Below are 22,089 nucleotides of genomic sequence, written 5' to 3' on the forward strand. Positions count from 1 at the left end.
GCCCAGGGGGGCCTGAGGGGTCACCTCCGGCGTCTCTGGACGAGCCTAGCTCGTCCAGAACGCTAGGTAGGTTAAGCAATAGGAGATGCAGAGGTTGCGACCGCACCGGGGCCACTGGACCAGAGGGGCCCTGAGATGCCCTTGCTCAATGGCAGTATTAGCACTTTATTGGTCCTGTGCTTGTAGTGATCACTTCTATAGATGATTTGAATAGAGGCAATCATTGACAAACTGTTCCCTGTCCCCTTCTTACACCTCCAATACTGTTGCGGTCCTTGGCAGGTTTTGATGTACCATATCAATTGTTATGTATAGAGTGCAATGTAAAGCTTGCACTGGGGCCCAAAGCTCCATAGCTACACCACAGAACCTAAGTGTTTTATTGTTCCGGCTGCATCCCCTCTTATCTTCCCCCCATAGTGACATACTGAGTCTGCATTCAATACCACAAAGGAAAGGTTTTTATTTCAAATAAATGATTTTTAAAATGACAAAGAGCAGTAAGATACTACTGGCAGAAGATGATGTTGCAGACATTATTTTGAGTTTTCAGAGATCCTGAACTTCCTCTAAAGCAATATAATCAGCAGTTGTAAAACGCCAATCTGCTTTTAAATCGCTCCTTAGCTACTGGTGGCATTGGTATATTTAGCTCCTCCTTCATATTGAGTATCTTCGCATGAGCTTCCCTGAACAGCTCTTCCCCAATGGCTTCCACTACTCTCTGCTTCCAAGCTGCCAGCTTTGGTCTGCTTTCAAAGACGTCAACTCCAGAGCCAACAACCTGTAATATTGCAGAAATAATACTGTTAAAAATAACTTTTTTTTTCTATTATACCAAACTTAAAAAACTAGATCCACTTTCATAAAAATTATAACAGTATACAGTATAAGAGTCACAAATCAATCCTCCAACGATCTCCTCCTAACCACCCCACCGATCTCGCACTCCCATGCATGACTACAGGATTTCACTAGAGCTGCCCCCATCCAGTGGGACTCTCTCTCACTGCTCCTTCCTTCAGCATGCCAAAACTCACCTCTTCAAGAAATGAAGCCCCCTACTTTCATGTCACCACTCCCTCCCTTTCGATTGTAAGCCTTTGGCAGGGCCCTCCCTCCTTGTGTATCTCACAGAATAACATGAACTTGAATTATTTGGACTACTACTGCAGTGTATGATCTGGCATTGCGTGTCTTACTGCTTATTGTGTTGTCTGTCACCCATTTTATCATTGTCTGTAACCTTTATTATTGTCTAGCGCTGTGTAATATGTTAGCGCTATATAAATCCTATAAATAATATTTAAAGGGACTCCGAGCTCATCTAAAAAATAAAAGTTGTACTCACCAGGGGCTTTCTCCAGCCCAGTGCTGGTCGGGAGGTCCCACGCCGGCGTCCTAGCTCCTCTCCTTCTCCCCGCTCCGGAATGGCTGACAGGCCGCAGCCCGGGCGACACTCTCCCGAGTGTCAGGCTGCTCCTTCCGCATATGACGCGGATTACGTCACACCCCGGCCGCCTCGCGTCATCATGGCGGCCAGCGTGAAAGTACTGCGCATGCGCGCTTTAATTGCGCATGCACAGTACTTTTCACGCCGGCCGCCGTGATGACGCGAGGTGGCCGGCGTGTGACGTAATCCGCGTCATATGCGGAAGGAGCAGCCCGACACTCGGGAGAGTGTCGCCCGGGCTGCGGCCTGTCAGCCATTTCGGAGCGGGGAGAAGGAGAGGAGCCAGGACGCCGGCGTGGGACCTCCCGACCAGCACTGGGCTGGAGAAAGCCCCTGGTGAGTACAACTTTTATTTTTTTGTTGAGCTCGGAGTCACTTTAATAAATCAATAATACCTTTTCATTTCAGACAACAGCTGCTATAATTTTCTAATATTACAAAAAAGCCGTTTAATTAGCTTATGGCTTACCTAGACTTCTGCAGAAATTAGGAATTATGATGTCTATAATTTGCGGGTCTCTGAGTTTATAGCAATGGCCCTGTTATTACATTATTATAGGTCTGTGTGGATGCTGGTGACACCTCTGTTGGGACGCCCTGTTTTTCTGTATATACTAATCACTCCCACTCAGCAATTCCTGCCAGGAAGTTATTGCAGCAGATTTCATGGTGCGCTCTTAGCACAGCAGGGATCAGTGAATAATGGCGCACAGCGCCTATGCATAAAAATGGCGCCGCATTAAAAAGATACGCTTATCGCTATTTATCGTTAGTACTGCATAATAATGGCGCACAGGGAAAAAAGAAGAAAAACGGCACACACTAACGTTATTTATCAATAGTGGCACACACTAACGTTATTTATCAATAGTGGCACACACTAACGTTATTTATCAATAGCGCCCTACATAAGCCAAACTGCAGACGTTATTTAACTTCAAAACGGTGAATGGATTCAATGTAACACTGTCAAGGTTAGGGTTAGGCACCAACAGGGGGTCTTAGGTTTAGGAACCACCAGGGGGGGGGGGGGGGTCTTAGTGTTAGGCACCACCAGGGGGGTCTTAGGGTTAGGCACCAACAGGGGGTCTTAGGGTTAGGCACCACCAGGGGGGTGGTTAGGGTTAGGCACCACCAGGGGGGTCTTAGGGTTAGGCACCACCAGGGGGGGTCTTAGGGTTAGGCACCACTGGGCGGGTCTTAGGGTTAGGCACCACTGGGGGGTCTTAGGGTTAGGCACCACCAAGGGGGTCTTAGGCTTAGGCACCACCAGGGGGTCTAGGGGTTAGGGATAGGTACAGGGAGGGTTCTGTGTGAGAGTAGGGTTAGGTATAGTTACAGTACAATATACACCACCAGGGGGTCTTAGGGTTAGGAACCACCAGGGGGGGTCTTAGGGTTAGGCACCACCAGGGGGGGGGGGGGGCGGTTAGGGGTTAGGGATAGGTACAGAGAGGGTTCTGTGTGTTAACGCTAAATAACGATAAGGCTTTAACGCTAAATAACAATAAGGCTTTAGCGTTAAATAGCGATAAGCGGCAAACGGATTAGCGGCAACACTGTGCGCCATTATTCACAGGCGCCATTTTCAGATGGATGCGCACAGCATATGCCTCTGCAGTACAGCTTAAAAATACTATTTAAAGGGAGCCTGAAGCAAATACAAAAAACAAAACAAAACAGATATTCACTCACTTAAGGAGAGGGGTCGAAGGGAGAAGGCTCGGGGTGCCATAAAGCCTCCCAATTCCTTTTACTGTCTACTCCTTCCACCGCTGACACCGACACTAAGACTGCTCTCTCTTCCACTGTGGCTGACTATGACAGTCTTTAAAGAGACACTGAAGCTTCCAGAAAACGCATTTTTTGATTTACAATGTTGTTAGGCATGAATGCCCCCTCTGAAATGCTGCATCCCCGCGGCTGAAATCTCAATTAATCCCCCCCAAAACCACAGGGTAAAAATCCACAACTTTTCTGGTCGTGGATTTTGTGCCCAGGGAAGGCAGAGTTTTGGGCTGTAGAACTGCCTCCACTCGCGTCAAGCCACCATGGATTTCCGCCTCTCCCCCGCCTCTCTCAGTGAAAGAAGACTGAGAGGGGCGGGGAGAGGCGGCAAAGCGCGCAGATTGACGGAGGAGAGGGAGAGCTACAGTGGTAAGCTCTGCCTCTATGTGGAAGAGATTCTCCGAATCTTCCCCTGGGGATTTCAGGGGGATTAACTGAGATTTCAGCTGCGGGGATGAAGCGTTTCAGAGGGGGCATTCATGCCTAACAACATTGTAAAATAAAAACTGTGTTTTCTGGAGTCTTTAGAGTCTCTTTAAGAGCCCAAGTGCTCCTGAAGATGGGCCGCTCCGTACTGCGCATGTGCAAGTGTGCGAGAATGCCTGCGCAGTATGGAGCGGCCTTTCTTTGGGAGAACTCGGGGTCCTAAAGACTGCCGAAGTCTGCCACAGCGGAAGAGAGAGCAGTCTCCAACCCATTGGCCAGAGACTGATAATGGGTGAACCAGCGTTGGAACGCAGGGACTGCAGAGTCCCCAACCGTCCCGTTTTCATCAGGACGGTCCCGATTTGTGGAGCCCCTCCCGCCATCCCGCGCTGTCCCCCCCCTTCTGTCCCGGCCGTTGGGCAAGGGGGAAAAAAAACTGATCGAGGCACCATCCCCGGGGGATGCCGTATGCTATGCGGGATGGGTGGCCGCTATTTCTCACTCCCTCCATCCCTCCTAATGTGCCCCCCAGTGTGTCCCCCCCTGCCTGCAGAGAGTTAAATGCGCAGCGGAGCGGGCTGTCATTATCTTACCATTGCCTCTCCGCACCGGGATCTCATCTGGTCTTCTAGGCTTCCTGCTTCCTGTGACGTCACAGGGAGCAGGAAGCCTAGAAGACCAGATGATATCCCGGTGCGGAGAGGCAATGGTAAGATAATGACAGCCCGCTCCTCTCCGCTGCGCATTTAACTCTCTGCAGGCAGGGGGGGACACACTGGGGGGCACATTAGGAGGGAGTGAGAAATAGCGGTCACCCATCCCGCATAGCATACGGCATCCACAGGGCTGGTGCCTAGATCCGTTTTTTCTCCCCTCCTCCCCACCCACGGGCACCCTCACGCTCCCCCCCACCCACGGGCACCCTCACGCTCCCCCCTCCTTTCGGGAGTAATATCAATATTAAATAAAATAAAAATATTTCTTTAAAAAAAAAAATTGGTGGGCGGGACTGGGGGTGTTGGGGGTGTGGTTAGGGGCATGGCCTAAGTGTCCCGTTTTCAGAATTTAAAATGTTGGGAGGTATGGGACTGTAGGAGGAACGGGTAGGCTCTATTGGACCCAGAGCCTTCCCTCTATTTAGGTGAGTGTCTGTTATTTTTTTGTTGTATTCGCTTCAGACTCAATTTAAAGAGTACCTCCGGTAAAAATGACAGATCCTGTCTAAATGATGATGCACGGGGGGAGGGGGTGTTCTTAGGCTCACAGGTGATGCTACACCCCCCTCCTTGGTTATGCATTCGCAGTCATGTTTCTAAAGCCTGCCGAAGCTGTTCGGAGACCTCCAACTGTCCATCACGTTCCATATTATTATGCAAATTATATTTTTCTCAGATTTTCCTAAATAGTCGATGCAAGTGGTAGTCAGCATAAATTTCAGTCATCACCCATTGGAGTATAACTCAAATGTTACTGAACAAATTTCCTAAGGATATCAGTATGTCTTTCACAAATAAAAAACGTAACCACTTCACCTCGAAGGGTTTTTCCCCTTAAAAAACCAGAGCAATTTTCACCCGTCAGCACTCCTTCCATTCATTCACCTATAACTTTATTACTACTTATCACAACGAAACAATCTATATCTTTTTTTTTTCGCCACTGATTAGAATTTCTTTGGGGGGGTAATTTTTGCTAAGAATTATTTTATTCTAACTCAGTTTTAATGGGAATAATAAGAAATTTTTTTTTAAAAAATAATTATTTCTCAGTTTTCAGCCATTATAGTTTCAAAATAAAACATGCTATCGTAATGAAAACCCACACATTTTATTTGCCCATTTGTATCGGCTGTTGCAACGTTTAAAATTTTTCCCTAGTACAATGTATGGCGCCAATATTTTTTTTGGTAATAAAGGTGCATTTTTTCTGTTTTGCGCCTATCCCTAATTACAAGCCCATAATTTATAAACTAATTGTAGTATACAGTTTATATATACATATTAAAAAAGTTCAGTCCCTAAGGTAACTATTTATGTATTTTTTTTTTTATTTGTAATTTTTTTTGAATAATAAAAAAAAAAAGGTAACTTTAGGGGAGTGTGGGAGGTCTGGGGTTAATTTTAAAAAAAGGTAACTGAAAAAAAAGGGGATGTAATATTACAATTTGGCCACAAGATTTGTTTTCCCATTCATTGATCTAGCGGCTAACGATTGGCGGTAATGAGCGGCGGTACCGAGCGCGGGGGGGGGGGGCGGCGGGAGGGACGCAGTACCTACACAGAGTTGTGGCATTTTGCAGGGGCGTAGTTACTCGTCCCGGGGGAGGGAAAGTGGTAAAAATGCACTGTTCCAAAACATTTTATAGGTTGTGATGAACTGAAAATGGTCATTTGTTGAATTTACAGCATTAGGAGGTCATATTTACTGAAAGCAAAAACGATTTCAATTAAAAACATCTTAACAAGTCAAGTTACATATGAACATCATATGAACATAGGACCCCTTATTTGATAGTAGCTTTACAATTCTTGCATCCTTTGAACTTGTGAGTTTTTGCTTTAATTTCTTTGCAGGATATCAGAATAGCCTCCCAGAGCTGTTGTTTGGATGTAAACTGCCTCCCACTCTCATAGATCTTTTGCTTGAGGATTGAGGTCAGGGGAGGATGGGGGGCACACCATGAGTTTCTCTCTTTTTATGCCAATAGCAGCCAATGATGCAAAGGTTATCCTTGCAGCATGAGATGGTACATTGTCATGCAGGAATATAATTTTATCACGGGAAATACGGTTATTCTTTTGTACCATGGAAGGTACAGTCAAAAACTACACATACTTTTCAGGGGTCATTTTCACACCTTCAAGGACCCTAAGGGCCCGTTCTCACCTGAGCGGGAATCGCACGATTCCCGTTCACGGCAAACCGCTAGCGGTTCTGCAAAAACCGCTACACAATGTAGCGAGTGGCAGTGATAACCGCAACCGCGCTGCATGCAGCGGTTTGCCGGCGACGAGCGTTCCGCGACTAGCGATTGTGATCAGCGTGCAAAGCACGCTAATCGCAATCGCTCCAAAACCGCCGCAGCGTCCAGTGATTTTTCCGCGCTAATCGCGGGAAAATCACTCCCGCAAAAACGCCGGCGGTAATCGCCGGCGTTCTGCGATTATAAGTGTGAATGGGCCCTAAAGGGGCTGAACAGCTGTCTTCCCATGATTCCATCCCAAAACATTACTCCGCCACCTCCTTGCTGACATTGCAGCCTTGTTGGGACGTGGTGGCTGTTAACCAACCATCCACCGCTCCATCCATCAGGACCATGAAGAGTTGCACGGCACTTATCAGTAAACAAGACGTTTGAAGATTAGTCTTCTTGTAGTTCTGGGCCTACTGCAGCTGTGTCTGCTTGTGAGCTTAGGTTAGGGGTGGTTGAATAGAAGGTGTATGCACTGAAATCCTCTGGAGAATCCTGCACTTGGATGTTCGCAGGACTCCGGAGGCAACCAGCAGCTTCAAATATGTGTTTGCTGCTTTGTAATGGCATTTTAGAATCTGTTGTATTTGTTTGGCAGAACCCTTCCTCATTTTGCTTTTATCTGCAGAAACCTGTGTGCGCTCTGAGTCAGCCACAAATCAATTAACAGAATGATGATCATGCTTAAGTTTTCGTGAAACATAAAGGTTTTCATACCTTGTCCAAGGCATTCAACTATTTCACACTTTTCGGCAGCAGAGAGATCATTTTTTCTTCCCCATATACTTGAAAATGGTGGTCTGCTTAATAATGTGGAAAACCCTTTTTTAGTAGTTTCCTTTAATTGGGCTCACCTGGCAATCTAGTTATCAGAGGTGTCCGAGATTGATTTCAATGATCAAAAGAGCCTTGAGACACAATACCATCCATGAGTTTAATTGAAAAACAAAATGTTTAATATTTATGACACTTAAATACAATTTGCATAATAATTTGGAATGCAGTGTATTGCCACGGCCCACCTCCAGCTCAGCAGCCACCAATTAGGCAGTGGCTGCTGAGCTGGGGGCAGGCTGTTGCATCACAGACGGTGGTGGTATGATCCTCAGCAGCGATTTAAAAAATAAATGCAGGGCTGCATCTCAGAGGAAAGTGGAGTGATCACCTGCCTGGAGGGATGACATCAGAACAAGTTAGTATTTATCCTAACACCACACCCAATGCTCCAAAGAGGTTTAAGACAGAACCTGTCGTGGCAGGTTCTGTTATTTTTACCTGAGACACTCTTTAAGTGAGTATGTAAATTAGTCTATTTCAGAAAAAAAAAATCTTAGATGTTTTTTCTTATGCAAGACTTTTTTTTTTTTTTGTATAGGAAACTAGATTTTTTTAATGTGAGAATTCATTTTTCTGTAATGTGTAAGGGTGCACACACATCCAATTTTGATTGGCCAATCAATGACCAATTTTACTACTTCCATGTACTGTGAGATAGGGTTGCCAACCATTCATATTTGGATGGGCAGTCTTTTCAAATGACACTAAAAAGCCGCGGTCCGTAATGCCCATCCTTCTGAAACAGGAATCCATCCATAAAGATGCTTAGTGCCATGATTCTTAATGCACATGTGCGCACCGTGGTACAGCCGGATTTGTCCCCAGGCTCAGGCCTTGTCCTCCTTTCTCCATCCAATCAATAAGTCTCTTCAGGCACCTCTCTCCCGTCAATGAAGAAGAAAGAGGCAGCCAAGAGGGCCTGCCCCCACAACCCCATGCAGTCTACAACTAGAGACTCTCATGGACCGATTCATCCTATGGCCTCCTCTCCTCAGTTTTTCTGCCCAGGCAGCAGGAATCCACGGCATTACAAATCTAGAAATGTGAATGGAAAACGAGCTGCCTGCCACATGCAGATTTCAGCTGCCAGCTGGGGGGAGACAGAGATGGAGCAGGACAGGAGACTTGACTTCAGATCTCAGCACTTATTTTTAGAGCACGCTGCCTCGGAGACAGACTATCACTAAGGCAGCGTGCTCTGCACAGCTCTTCTGCCTCTGAACTGAAATTAAAAAAAGTGAAGAGCTCTGACTGACAAATCACCTCTAATACTCTCTGTTCCTACCCCAGCTGTAATCTGGATGTGGCGTTCAAATAATTTCTGATCCTATCCTCCAGTCACTGTGCAGTACAGGCGCGGAGCTAGGGGGGGTCGGGGTAGGACAAGTGCCCCAGGGCGCCTGGTCCCCAAGGGCGCCCAGCTGAGCTTCGGGGTTTTTTTTTTCTTGCGGGGGGTGAGGGGAGCAGCGCAGAGGAGAGGGAGAGCTGTGCGGACGGTGGGGAAGGGGGGCCATCTCCCCCCTCCTTCCCTCACATTAGGTGCTCTCCCTCCCTCGCTCTCCCCTCCAATGTCCGGGTGTCTGGCAGCGGCGGGCGGAACTCACCTCCGTCTAGCTCCAGCCGGAAGTTCGGGTGCGCAGCCGCTGCTCTGGTCTGGACCAGACCAGAGTAGTGGCAGATCCATCCGGCGCTGCGACGAGACGGAGGTGAGTTCCGCCCACCGCTGCCAGACACCCGGACATTGGAGGGGAGAGCGAGGGAGGGAGAGCAGCTCTTCCTCTTCTCTGCGCTGCTCCCCTCCTGCTGGGGAGGGGGACACCTGACCTGGCTACCTACTCTGGGCACATATACCCCTGCCTACATATATTGGGCACATATACCCCTAACTACATATACTGGGCATATACCCCTGGCTATCTACTCTGGGCACATATACCCCTGGCTACCTACTCTGGGCACATATACCCCTGGCTACCTACTCTGGGCACATATACCCCTGCCTACATATATTGGGCACATATACCCCTAACTACATATACTGGGCATATACCCCTGGCTACCTACTCTGGGCACATATACCCCTGGCTACCTACTCTGGGCACATATACTCCTGGCTACCTACTCTGGGCACATATACCCCTAACTACATATATTGGGCACATATACCCCTAACTAGAGTTGGGCCGAACCTCCGATTTTAGGTTCGCGAACTCGCGGAAGGTTCGGTTCACGTTAAATTTCGCGAACCGCAATAGACTTCAATGGGGATGCGAACTTTGGAAAAAAAAATTTATGCTGGCCACAAAAGTGATGGAAAAGATGTTTCAAGGGGTCTAACACCTGGAGGGGGGCATGGCGGAGTGGGATACACGCCAAAAGTCCCCGGGAAAAATCTGGATTTGACGCAAAGCAGCGTTTTAAGGGCAGAAATCATATTGAATGCTAAATGACAGGCCTAAAGTGCTTTAAAACATCTTGCATGTGTATAGATCAATCAGGTAGTGTAATTAAGGTACTGCTTCACACTGGCACACCAAACTGTTCACTGAACAGAACAGGTATACAGTGGCGGGTTCACTGAACAGAACAGGTATGCAGTGGCGGGTTCACTGAACAGAACAGGTATACAGTGGCGGGTTCACTGAACAGAACAGGTATGCAGTGGCGGGTTCACTGAACAGAACAGGTATACAGTGGCGGGTTCACTGAACAGAACAGGTATACAGTGGCGGGTTCACTGAACAGAACAGGTATGCAGTGGTGGGTTCACAGAACAGGTATGCAGTGGCAGGTTCACTGAACAGGTATGCAGTGGTGGGTTCACAGAACAGGTATGCAGTGGTGGGTTCACAGAACAGGTATGCAGTGGTGGGTTCACAGAACAGGTATGCAGTGGTGGGTTCACAGAACAGGTATGCAGTGGTGGGTTCACAGAACAGGTATGCAGTGGTGGGTTCACAGAACAGGTATGCAGTGGTGGGTTCACAGAACAGGTATGCAGTGGTGGGTTCACAGAACAGGTATGCAGCCAGAGACAAGCTAAGCCTAACTAATCTCTCCCTATGAGAGACAGTGCAGCAGCTCGCCCTACTCTCACTAATGCAGGCAGGCAGTGGCACACGAATGACCGTAATGGCCGCCGCTGCCTGCCTTATATAAGGGGGGTGGGGCTCCAGGGGCTAGTGTAGCCTAATTGGCTACACTGGGCCTGCTGACTGTGATGTAGAGGGTCAAAGTTGACCCTCATGGTGCATTATGGGGCGAACCGAACTTCCGCAAAAGTTCGCCTGCGGGACACGAACGCGAACCACGGAAGTTCGCAGGCGAACCGTTCGGCCCAACTCTACCCCTAACTACATATACTGGGCATATACCCCTGGCTATCTACTCTGGGCACATATACCCCTGGCTACCTACTCTGGGCACATATAACCCTGGCTACCTACTCTGGGCACATATACCCCTGCCTACATATATTGGGCACATATACCCCTAACTACATATACTGGGCATATACCCCTGGCTACCTACTCTGGGCACATATACCCCTGGCTACCTACTCTGGGCACATATACCCCTGGCTACCTACTCTGGGCACATATACTCCTGGCTACCTACTCTGGGCACATATACCCCTAACTACATATATTGGGCACATATACCCCTAACTAGAGTTGGGCCGAACCTCCGATTTTAGGTTCGCGAACTCGCGGAAGGTTCGGTTCACGTTAAATTTCGCGAACCGCAATAGACTTCAATGGGGATGCGAACTTTGGAAAAAAAAATTTATGCTGGCCACAAAAGTGATGGAAAAGATGTTTCAAGGGGTCTAACACCTGGAGGGGGGCATGGCGGAGTGGGATACACGCCAAAAGTCCCCGGGAAAAATCTGGATTTGACGCAAAGCAGCGTTTTAAGGGCAGAAATCATATTGAATGCTAAATGACAGGCCTAAAGTGCTTTAAAACATCTTGGGCTTGATTCACAAAGCGGTGCTAACCTACTTAGCACGTCTAAAGTCTTTAGACGTGCTAACCAGGGTGCTAAGTAGGTTAGCACTGGATTTTTCAATCAGATCGCGTGCTAACTTTGCGCGCGTAAAGTTTTGCGCGCGCAAAGTTCTATGCGCGCTAAGTCCCATAGGCTTTAATGGGCACTTCGCGCGGAGCGCCCTGTGCTCTGTGCAGTGCGCGCATAAAGTTTTACGCGCATAAAGTTTTATGCGCATAAAGTTTTACGCGCAAAAACCTTGTTTAGACGTGCTAAGGGGGTCTTCACAGGCGTGCTAACAGTTAGCACCGCTTTGTGAATCAAGCCCCTTGCATGTGTATAGATCAATCAGGTAGTGTAATTAAGGTACTGCTTCACACTGGCACACCAAACTGTTCACTGAACAGAACAGGTATACAGTGGCGGGTTCACTGAACAGAACAGGTATGCAGTGGCGGGTTCACTGAACAGAACAGGTATACAGTGGCGGGTTCACTGAACAGAACAGGTATGCAGTGGCGGGTTCACTGAACAGAACAGGTATACAGTGGCGGGTTCACTGAACAGAACAGGTATACAGTGGCGGGTTCACTGAACAGAACAGGTATGCAGTGGTGGGTTCACAGAACAGGTATGCAGTGGCAGGTTCACTGAACAGGTATGCAGTGGTGGGTTCACAGAACAGGTATGCAGTGGTGGGTTCACAGAACAGGTATGCAGTGGTGGGTTCACAGAACAGGTATGCAGTGGTGGGTTCACAGAACAGGTATGCAGTGGTGGGTTCACAGAACAGGTATGCAGTGGTGGGTTCACAGAACAGGTATGCAGTGGTGGGTTCACAGAACAGGTATGCAGCCAGAGACAAGCTAAGCCTAACTAATCTCTCCCTATGAGAGACAGTGCAGCAGCTCGCCCTACTCTCACTAATGCAGGCAGGCAGTGGCACACGAATGACCGTAATGGCCGCCGCTGCCTGCCTTATATAAGGGGGGTGGGGCTCCAGGGGCTAGTGTAGCCTAATTGGCTACACTGGGCCTGCTGACTGTGATGTAGAGGGTCAAAGTTGACCCTCATGGTGCATTATGGGGCGAACCGAACTTCCGCAAAAGTTCGCCTGCGGGACACGAACGCGAACCACGGAAGTTCGCAGGCGAACCGTTCGGCCCAACTCTACCCCTAACTACATATACTGGGCATATACCCCTGGCTATCTACTCTGGGCACATATACCCCTGGCTACCTACTCTGGGCACATATAACCCTGGCTACCTACTCTGGGCACATATACCCCTGCCTACATATATTGGGCACATATACCCCTAACTACATATACTGGGCATATACCCCTGGCTACCTACTCTGGGCACATATACCCCTGGCTACCTACTCTGGGCACATATACCCCTGGCTACCTACTCTGGGCACATATACCCCTGCCTACATATATTGGGCACATATACCCCTAACTACATATACTGGGCATATACCCCTGGCTACCTACTCTGGGCACATATACCCCTGGCTACCTACTCTGGGCACATATACCCCTGGCTACCTACTCTGGGCACATATACCCCTGCCTACATATACTGGGCACATATACTCCTAACTACATATACTGGGCATATACCCCTGGCTACCTACTCTGGGAACATATACCCCTGGCTACCTACTCTGGGCACATATACCCCTGCCTACATATATTAGGCACATATACCCCTAACTACATATACTGGGCATATACCCCTGGCTACCTACTCTGGGCACATATACCCCTGGCTACCTACTCTGGGCACATATACCCCTGCCTACATATATTGGGCACATATACCCCTAACTACATATACTGGGCATATACCCCTGGCTACCTACTCTGGGCACATATACCCCTGGCTACCTACTCTGGGCACATATACCCCTGCCTACATATATTGGGCACATATACCCCTAACTACATATACTGGGCATATACCCCTGGCTACCTACTCTGGGCACATATACACCTGGCTACCTACTCTGGGCACATATACCCCTGCCTACATATATTGGGCACATATACCCCTAACTACATATACTGGGCATATACTCCTGGCTACCTACTCTGGGCACATATACCCCTGGCTACCTACTCTGGGCACATATACCCCTGCCTACATATACTGGGCACATATACCCCTAACTACATATACTGGGTACATATACCCCTGGCTACATATACTGGGCATATATACCCCTGGCTACATATACTGGGCACATATACCCCTGGCTACATATACTGGGCATATATACCCCTGGCTACATATACTGGGCACATATACCCCTGACTATATATACTGGGCACATATTATACCCCTGGCTACATATACTGGGCACATATAACCCTGACTACATATACTGGGCACATATACCCCTGCCTACAAATACTGGGCACATATACCCCTGGCTATATATACTGGGCACATATACCCCTGACTATATATACTGGGCACATATACCCCTGGCTACATATACTGGGCACATATACCTCTGGCTACATATACTGGGGACACATACCCCTGCCTACATATACTGGGCACATATACCCCTGGCTACCTGTTCTGTGGACATCTCTACCCCTGGCTACCTGTTCTGGGGACATCTATACTGCTGGCCACCTATTCTGGGGACACCTATAGACCTGGGGCTACCTATTTTTGGGGAAGCACTGCTGTCAGATAGAGTGTATTTTGGGGAACTGCTGCCAGGTGAGAGGTGTCTATCATATTAAGGAGGCATTCTGCCTATTTATGTGAAATGCTGTCTATTTATGTGCCTCATGACTGCTGAATTTGTCTTGTTGGGGGCCTCATGATTTGTTGGGGGCCTCAAGATCGCTGAATTTGTCTTGTTAGGGGCCTCATGATTGCTGAATTTGTCTTGTTAGGGGCCTCATGATTGCTGAATTTGTCTTGTTGGGGGCCTCAGGATTGCTAAATTTGTCTTGTTGGGGGCCTCATGATTGCTGAGTTGGTCATGTTGGGGGCCTCATGTTTGCTCATGATTGCGGAATTTGTCTTGATGGGGGGGGGGGGGGGCTCATGATTGCTGAATTTGTCTTGGAACATGCTGGAAGGTACATACTGAGGGAGGGTGGGTGAGCGTGAGCCTGCTAACCTCCATGTACATTTGAAGGGGCGTGACCAAATGTGGAGCAGTACTCCCCCTCCCTTCTACAGTCACAGTGAGCACACTACTGGAACTAATGCTAGGTACACATGATGCAATTTTCTGACAGATTTACTGTCGATTATTTCCAACATGTCCAATATGATTTCTTATACATTTTTTGATCGGTTTTCCATTCCCTTCTATGAAAAATTGTTTGAAAAATTGATCTGGAATCAGATTGGACCAGATTAGAAATTATCGATCTGACAGTAAATCTATCAGAAAATTGCATCGTGTGTACCTAGCATAATGGACCTGAGCAGCACCATGATTTTAACAAGTATATGGTGTGTTTTGGGGGGGCAGCCGCGAGCCTTTACTTTTGTACAGAGATGATCTCTAGCTCCTCCTTTCCATGTCTACACAGGTGCCTCCGTGTTGTTTCTTTGTGTACCGCATAACCGCAGTTCAAACAAAATGGCTGCGGTGATATTCTGCACCCTTGCCTGTCCGGCACAATAATGCATGCTTGGAAATGTACTACATTAATGTGACTACATGTCCTGACTGGGAGATGTACTCACATTAATGGATTACATTTCATGGCATGAAGTGAGGCAGCTAGCGCAACATCGCTACAGATGGATATATTAAGAAGAAAATAAAACAAAAACTTGCTGGACTTTTTGCTTGATTGTTGCTGTCTGCTGGCCTAGTAATCAGAGCCGGATTAAGGCTAAATGGGGCCCTAAGCAAATACTGATTTGGGCCCCCCACCTAGAGACCTGCAGCGGGTCGGGTACCTGCGGGTAACCTGAAATGTGGGTCGGGTTCGGGTACCCGAATTGATTTAAGCTGCGGGTGCAGGTAGCGGTCTGCGGGTGCAGGTCGCGGGTAGTGAAAGCAAGCTAAAAACCTTCTTTAGCTTTGGTTTGTGTATAAAAATAGGTTTTATTAACTTTACAGCTCCCCAATGTTACCTTAAATGTGCACTTTAGAAGAAAATGTAAAAAAGCGGGTCGCGGGTAGCGGGCCTGTGGGTTGCGGGTCGGGTGCGGGTAGCGGTTCTGCGGGTGCGGGTCGGGTTGCGGGTATCAAATTCACCTGAAAGCTAAAAACCTTCTTTAGCTTTGGTTTGTGTATAAAAATAGGTTTTATTAGCTTTCCAGCTCCCCAATGTTACCTTAAATGTGCACTTTAGAAGAAAATGTAAAAAAGCGGGTCGCGGGTAGCGGGTCGGGTAGCGGGCCTGCGGGTTGCGGGTCGGGTGCGGGTAGCGGGTCGCGGGTGCGGGTATGAAAAAGTGGATCCGCGCAGGCCTCTACCCCCACCCCCCCTATTAGAATGGGAAGATGCAGCTGCTGTGTGTACAGTAACATGCCGGACACACCGGGGTAGCCACTCTACTGGTTGCTATGGGCAACAGCCCGCTTTCCTCTTTGGGTGCACAATGCACGGAATAGCAGCGCCAACATGCAGAGGGAGAGATGAATGGCTGGCACGTTGTCACTTGGTGCACCCCTGTAAAGAGGGTGCCAGATATCACAGCAGCAGCACTTTCCCCCTGCATCTCCAGCCTGGCAATAACAGAAAGCTCTGGACACCACCAACCCGGAAGCCGTCCCCTCAGACAGAATTACATAACCCCCACCACCACCGAACAACCAATTTCCTCCCAAACTATACAGTCACATCCACCATGCAGCCTACACCCACGTGAATACGGTAGTCCTGCAGAGAAGGGCAGCCGCAGTGGGGCTGCCCTTGACAGCACCAGATGACTCGCATTCACCTATTGCGATCCAAGCAATAGAGGTCCCGTCATCTGGAGCCCATGTGTCTCCACTAGAGTGCCGCTGCTCTGTTACTTACAATTAATACTACTTCCTACTTCCTGTCTGATCTGAGAATCAGGAAGTTCAGAGCAAGCGGCGGCACCGTAGAGGAGACAGATGGGTTTGGATGATGGGACCTCTATCGCTTGTATCACGGATAGGTGAGTGGGCATTTGTCATCTGCTGCTATCATTTCTGTCCGCTGCAGCTGTGGTTCTCTGTGGGAAGGAAGGGAGGAGCGGGCAGTGGCAGAGCACACAGTAGCAGGAGAGGGACCCAGGAGGAGAGCCCGGCTCTGAAGACAGTCAGCAGCGGGCAGCATCCTTTGACAGGATGGCAAGGGCTGGATTATGTGCTGATAGGGCCCCTTTGACTGTGAATGGGGGGGCCCCAAGCGACTGCTTCTGTTGCCTGGTCGGTAATCCGGCCCTGCTAGTAATGATGAATTGCTGGCTGTCTATGTCTACGAAGAGACAAATTGAAAAGTACTAATACTAAACTGTGCAAAAGGTTGTCACTATGAGGCTAGCTGTTTACACTTGTGATATGACTATGTATCCTATAAAGTGCTGCAGAAGATATCAGTGCTATATAAATACATAATAATAATAATATGGTAGGACATTAGACTAGACAGTCAGTGACATGACTACGTACTCAGTAAAGTGCTGTGGAAGATGTCAGTGCTATAAAAAAACTTTAAAAAAAAAAGGCCGACTCCGCCCCTGTCTGTCCAAAATTTTGGGTGACCAGATTTTTGGGGCCTTTTGTCTGTAAAAAAATGTAATAAATTAAAAGTTAGGTGGGCAACCCTAGTGGGGGTCAACATATTGTGAATACTATGAACACATAGGTATGCTCTCCCCCTTCATACCTTCCAACTTTTTGAAATAAGAAAGAGGGACACTTTAAGACTAGCCCCTGCCCCACCTCTTACCACGCCCCACCTCTTACCACGCCCCACCATGCATTTCACAAAGCGGCAAAAAAGCTGCGATTGTGATATTTTTGAGAAACTAGGATAGCACCAATTTTACCACGATTTTAATGCAAGTCAATGGAAGCGTTGGAAATGACCCGCAAAATTCTTTCTGGTGTGCCAGGGCCCTTAAAGTGTACCAGAGAGGGTACACTGGCATTTATTTATACTTACCTGGCGCTTTGGCCCTGATCTGGAGAGGAGCTGCGCTCAGCGACGGGGGACATTAGAATAGAGAGGGAAGCCTCAATAGCATCCTGAGGCTTCCCTCTCTTAAGGGAAGGTATCTGATTTTGATCCTGAGTTTCAGTTCGGGATCGCTTTAATGAGTGTCTGTCTCTGGTTGAAAACAAAGGAACTTGTTTATGGACATGCTCCACTGTATATGCAGTAACTATTATTTTACGATTATTATTGACTTATAAAGGGACAATATTTAGGATAAAAATAAATGCATTTTCTGAAACCATATCTCACCTGCATGATCTCCACAATAGCCACAAGGTCAGCTATAGAGATCTTATCCCCAGCTATGAAAGGATTGTCTCTGATAAAATGATCCTCCACATTTGTCATTGTATTATTGAACTCTGCCAGCGCTGCCTCCAGCTTCTTACTCTCAAGCTCACGGCCAAGCAGAAAAGGTGCCATAAACTGCAACAAGAATATGTCGTTTATTTGATATATTACATACAGTATGTTAGTGATCTCAGGATTATTATTACAGCATTCTTTTACATAGCATCATTATCATCCATGGCACTTTTTATAAAAAAAATAATAATAATAATTTTCAGGGATACAAACTTTGTAAATATACAATTGCATGTTACAAATAAGGTACAGATAATACTTACATAATGCAGCACACTCAGTAGGTAGTGTACAGTAATAACGCAAAGCAGTATACCGTTGTGCCAGGGTACGATAGGGCTTTGTCTAAAGTATAAAGGGGAACCCTAACTGATTTAAACAAAAGAGTTTTATTTACCTTGGGTTTCTACCGGCCCCCTGACGTCCTGTGTCCGCAGCGGGACAAACCGAATTTCCGGTACCCTGCATGAGCCAGTTTCATTTGCAGCATTTCCTGCCGACCTGCGCATGCGCAGGATGGTGACGGCGACGGGAGCGCAGGTGCAGAGGCCAGACTAGCTCGTTGCGGGGTACTGGAGGATCGGTTTGTCCCGGCGGGGGCACAGGACGTCTGCAGGGGGCCAGTAGAAGCCCCAGGTAAGTTAAACTCTTTTTTTATATCATCTTTAAAGGTTCCCCTTAGACTTCTGTTCATTCATACTAGCTATAGCTAGCCATACACGGGTTGATTAAGTTAGTGCTAACAGAAAAACAATAAAGGTGGAAGGGCAAGACCTTTATCTCATAAAGCAGAATATGATGCTAAGGTTAGTCATTTTCAGAAATGACATGTTAAAGGAATACTGTAGGGGTATAGGGGAAAAAAGAGTTGAACTTACCTGGGGCTTCTAATGGTCCCCTGCAGACGTCCTGTGCCCATGCAGCTAGGATGCGGCAGCACAGGCGCAGTGGTTCTCTAACTTTAAAGTCGCAGATTCTGGAAGTGAACCGGAGCAGGGGACCTTCACTTTCACTTCTGAGACTGACACAGCCCACTCTCCCACCTGTGATGCTGCACAACACGGTGGTTCATAGTACTCAGGCCAAAAACAAAACGCTTCTAATACAAATGTATTATTATTATTAGTATTATTTTGTGTATACAGTATACGTACGCGTACAGTACGCTCAGTGCGCGGGTAATAGTGCGTGGTGTGACGATAATGTCGCACCCGCTGCCCTGTTAAAGTCGCACCTGGTGCGACGAAATCGGCGCATCAGGCTGCCCCCGAAATGGCACATCAATGCGCTGTTTTAGGGGCAACAGGTGCGCCATTTTCGTTGCACTGGGTGCGACTTTAACAGAGCAGCGGGTGCAACGTTATCGTTGCACCGCGCAGTATTACCTACGATGCGCGCTGCGTGCGCACTGAGCGGAGCTGTGCGCAAAGTAGCTTTGCGTGACTGTTAGTGTGCGCAAAGCTACTTAGGGGGCACCTAGTGGCTTTTCACACCGGCACTAACACTTAGCGCCGGTGAGTGAATCAAGCCCTTAATATAAATATATATATATATATATATATATATATATATATATATATATATATATATATATATACACACTTCTACCTGCATGATTTGGGTTTATGCTTCCTAAAAGGACAACTGTAACCAGTGGCGTAGCTAAGGAGCTGTGGGCCCAATGCAAGTTTTATATGGAGCCCCCCAAGCAGTCTATACATAACAATTGATACGGCGCACCAAGACCTGCCAATGGCAAATACAGTGTCAGAGGTGCAAGAAAGGGATGGGGAACAGCTAATGATTACCACTATTCAAAGCATCTATAGAAGTGATTATTACCAGCACAGGACCAATAAAGAGCTAATACTGCAGTTGAGGGAGGGCCCCTCAGGGCCACAATGCGGTCGCAACCTCTGCACCCCCCTATTGCTATGCCCTGACTGTAACATGAAGGATATGGAGGCTGGCACATTTATTTCCATTGCCTGGCTGTCCTGCTGATCCTCTGCCTCTAATACGTTTAGCCATAGACCCTGAACAAGCACACAGCAGATCAGTTTATTTTTAGAGGACAATCAATGGGGTCGTAATAATCAGCAGTGAGTGTGGGAGGCCCTGCCTTATATAAAGAGCAGAGATGTGGGTGTTCAGTATCTGAGTGATTGAGTCATCTGCACATCATTATACTAGTTTGTGGAAGTGTGTCATGGACAACAAAGGGTCCTCAGGCCCTCTGGATAACAGTTATTGATATTCATTCCACTGGAAAAGGTTACAAAAAACTCTACCAGGCTACAACCAAGCAGATTGAGCACAAGCAAAGACAATTCCCACTGATGTAATCAGTAACTTTTTATTTAACAAAACCGAACCAAACACAATGGTAGATAACAAATTTACCTTAAACCAAAATAGCTTGCAGCCATGGTAACGGGTATTAAGAGTTTGCCAAGCAAGATATTCATCAACCCGGGCACGTTTCTGCAGGTCAGATGGGTACCAGTGATCAGGCGTCTTATACTTGTTGGCCATATATAGGAGCATTGCAATGCTGGTGAAAGAATGAATGATATGAAGTTAAAATGTGTAAGTAGACAACACTTGATCCATGCTTATGTGCTTTGAGTCCTATGGGAGAAAAGCACTTTACAAAATGTTGTTTGTTATCTCTGTCACATAAAGTACAAAAATTACAAATATGTCACAAAGAAAAAATAAGCAAATATTTACTATTGGCAGCAATTCTGAATGTTTTCAGTTGAAATGAATGTCTTTTTTGCAATAGTTATTTAAGATTTGGGTAAATTAACTACTTACTGCACCAGGTGCAGTATAATCACGTCCTGGGAAGCTTCATTTGAAGTCCTAGGGAAAGGAAAATTTGTCAATGGGAGCGGGTAGCTACCGTTACCGCCGGTTAGCTGGGACAAGAATAAATGGGAACGCAGTTCCCATTCATTAATCTAAGTCCCCGATTCAATGAACGCTGGCGTCTATGAGACGCCTGAATTCATTGTATCTTCCTGTAGTTACAGTGCATGCATTACTTCCGATTCACGTCCTTACGTACGTGAATCGGAAATAATGGCTGAGGACATCTTGTGGCCAAATAGTTAAACTACCGTACATCAAAAAACATTTTATTCAATAAAAAATACCTACACTTACGTCTAAAAATTTATGTACATAAAAATAAAAATACATAAATAGTTGCCTTAGGGACTGAACTTTTTTAATAGGTATGTAAAGAGGGTATATAACTGTTATTTTTTAATTTGCGGGCTTATAATTAGTGATGGATGCAAAACTGAAAAAATGCACCTTTATTTCCAAATAAAATATTGGCGCCATACATTGTACTAGGGAAATATTTTAAATGTTGCAATAACTGGGACAAATGGGCAAATAAAATGTGTGGGTTTTATCTCCACAGTAGAACGTTTTATTTTAACACTATAATGGCCGAAAACTGCGAAAAAAATAATTTTTTCAATTTTTTTCTTATAATTCCAATTAAAATGTGTTTAGAATAAAATAATTCTTAGCATAATGTACCTCCCAAAGAAAGCATAATTAGTACAAAAAATATATAGATCAAGTTATTGTGATTAGTTGTGATTAAGTTATTGGTGAAAGAACGGGAGGAGCGCTGACAGGTGAAAATTGCTCTAGTCCTAAAGGGGAAAAACCCCTCAGTGGTCAAGTGGTTAATTTGATCTCTGGCAGGGGTGCTGCTAAAGTGTTTTTGGCCCCAAGCAGCACAAAATTTCTGCACAGTGGCAGAATTAAGGCAGTTCTGATGGCAAAAAAGGTCCAAATCAGAACTAGCAAAATATACCTAAAAAAGTGACAAAATATATTGATTTTTTGTTCACACTTCACAGGGCCGGCGCTACCATAGAGGCAAAGGGGGCATTTGCCCCGGGGCCCCGACCTCTGCTGAGGCCCCAGCAGCGCCGACCCTGCTATATTCTCCCTCCCCCCCCCCCGCTCGCCCTGCTCCCCTGGGTCCTACTACAAGGATATTAGCAGCCACAATTACCTTTTAGTCCCGGCAGGTGAGCGG

General features: G+C 46.9%; 1 protein-coding gene across 1 annotated transcript in view; it reads right to left on the minus strand.

The window, feature by feature from the left end:
• Nucleotides 1–438: 438 nt before the first annotated feature.
• Nucleotides 439–22,089, minus strand: part of LOC137522480 (glutathione S-transferase theta-3-like) — a 37,762-nt gene continuing 16,111 nt past the window's right edge. The window contains exons 3-5 of the mRNA XM_068242548.1: nt 20,424–20,574; nt 17,904–18,080; nt 439–784 (exon numbers count right to left, since the gene is read on the minus strand). Of these exons, the coding sequence (XP_068098649.1) occupies nt 584–784; nt 17,904–18,080; nt 20,424–20,574 (529 nt within the window). The 3' untranslated portion in view covers nt 439–583. The remainder of the gene's footprint in view (nt 785–17,903; nt 18,081–20,423; nt 20,575–22,089) is intronic.

This window comes from Hyperolius riggenbachi, chromosome 1, assembly GCF_040937935.1.
Source record: "Hyperolius riggenbachi isolate aHypRig1 chromosome 1, aHypRig1.pri, whole genome shotgun sequence".
Lineage (NCBI taxonomy): Eukaryota > Metazoa > Chordata > Amphibia > Anura > Hyperoliidae > Hyperolius > Hyperolius riggenbachi.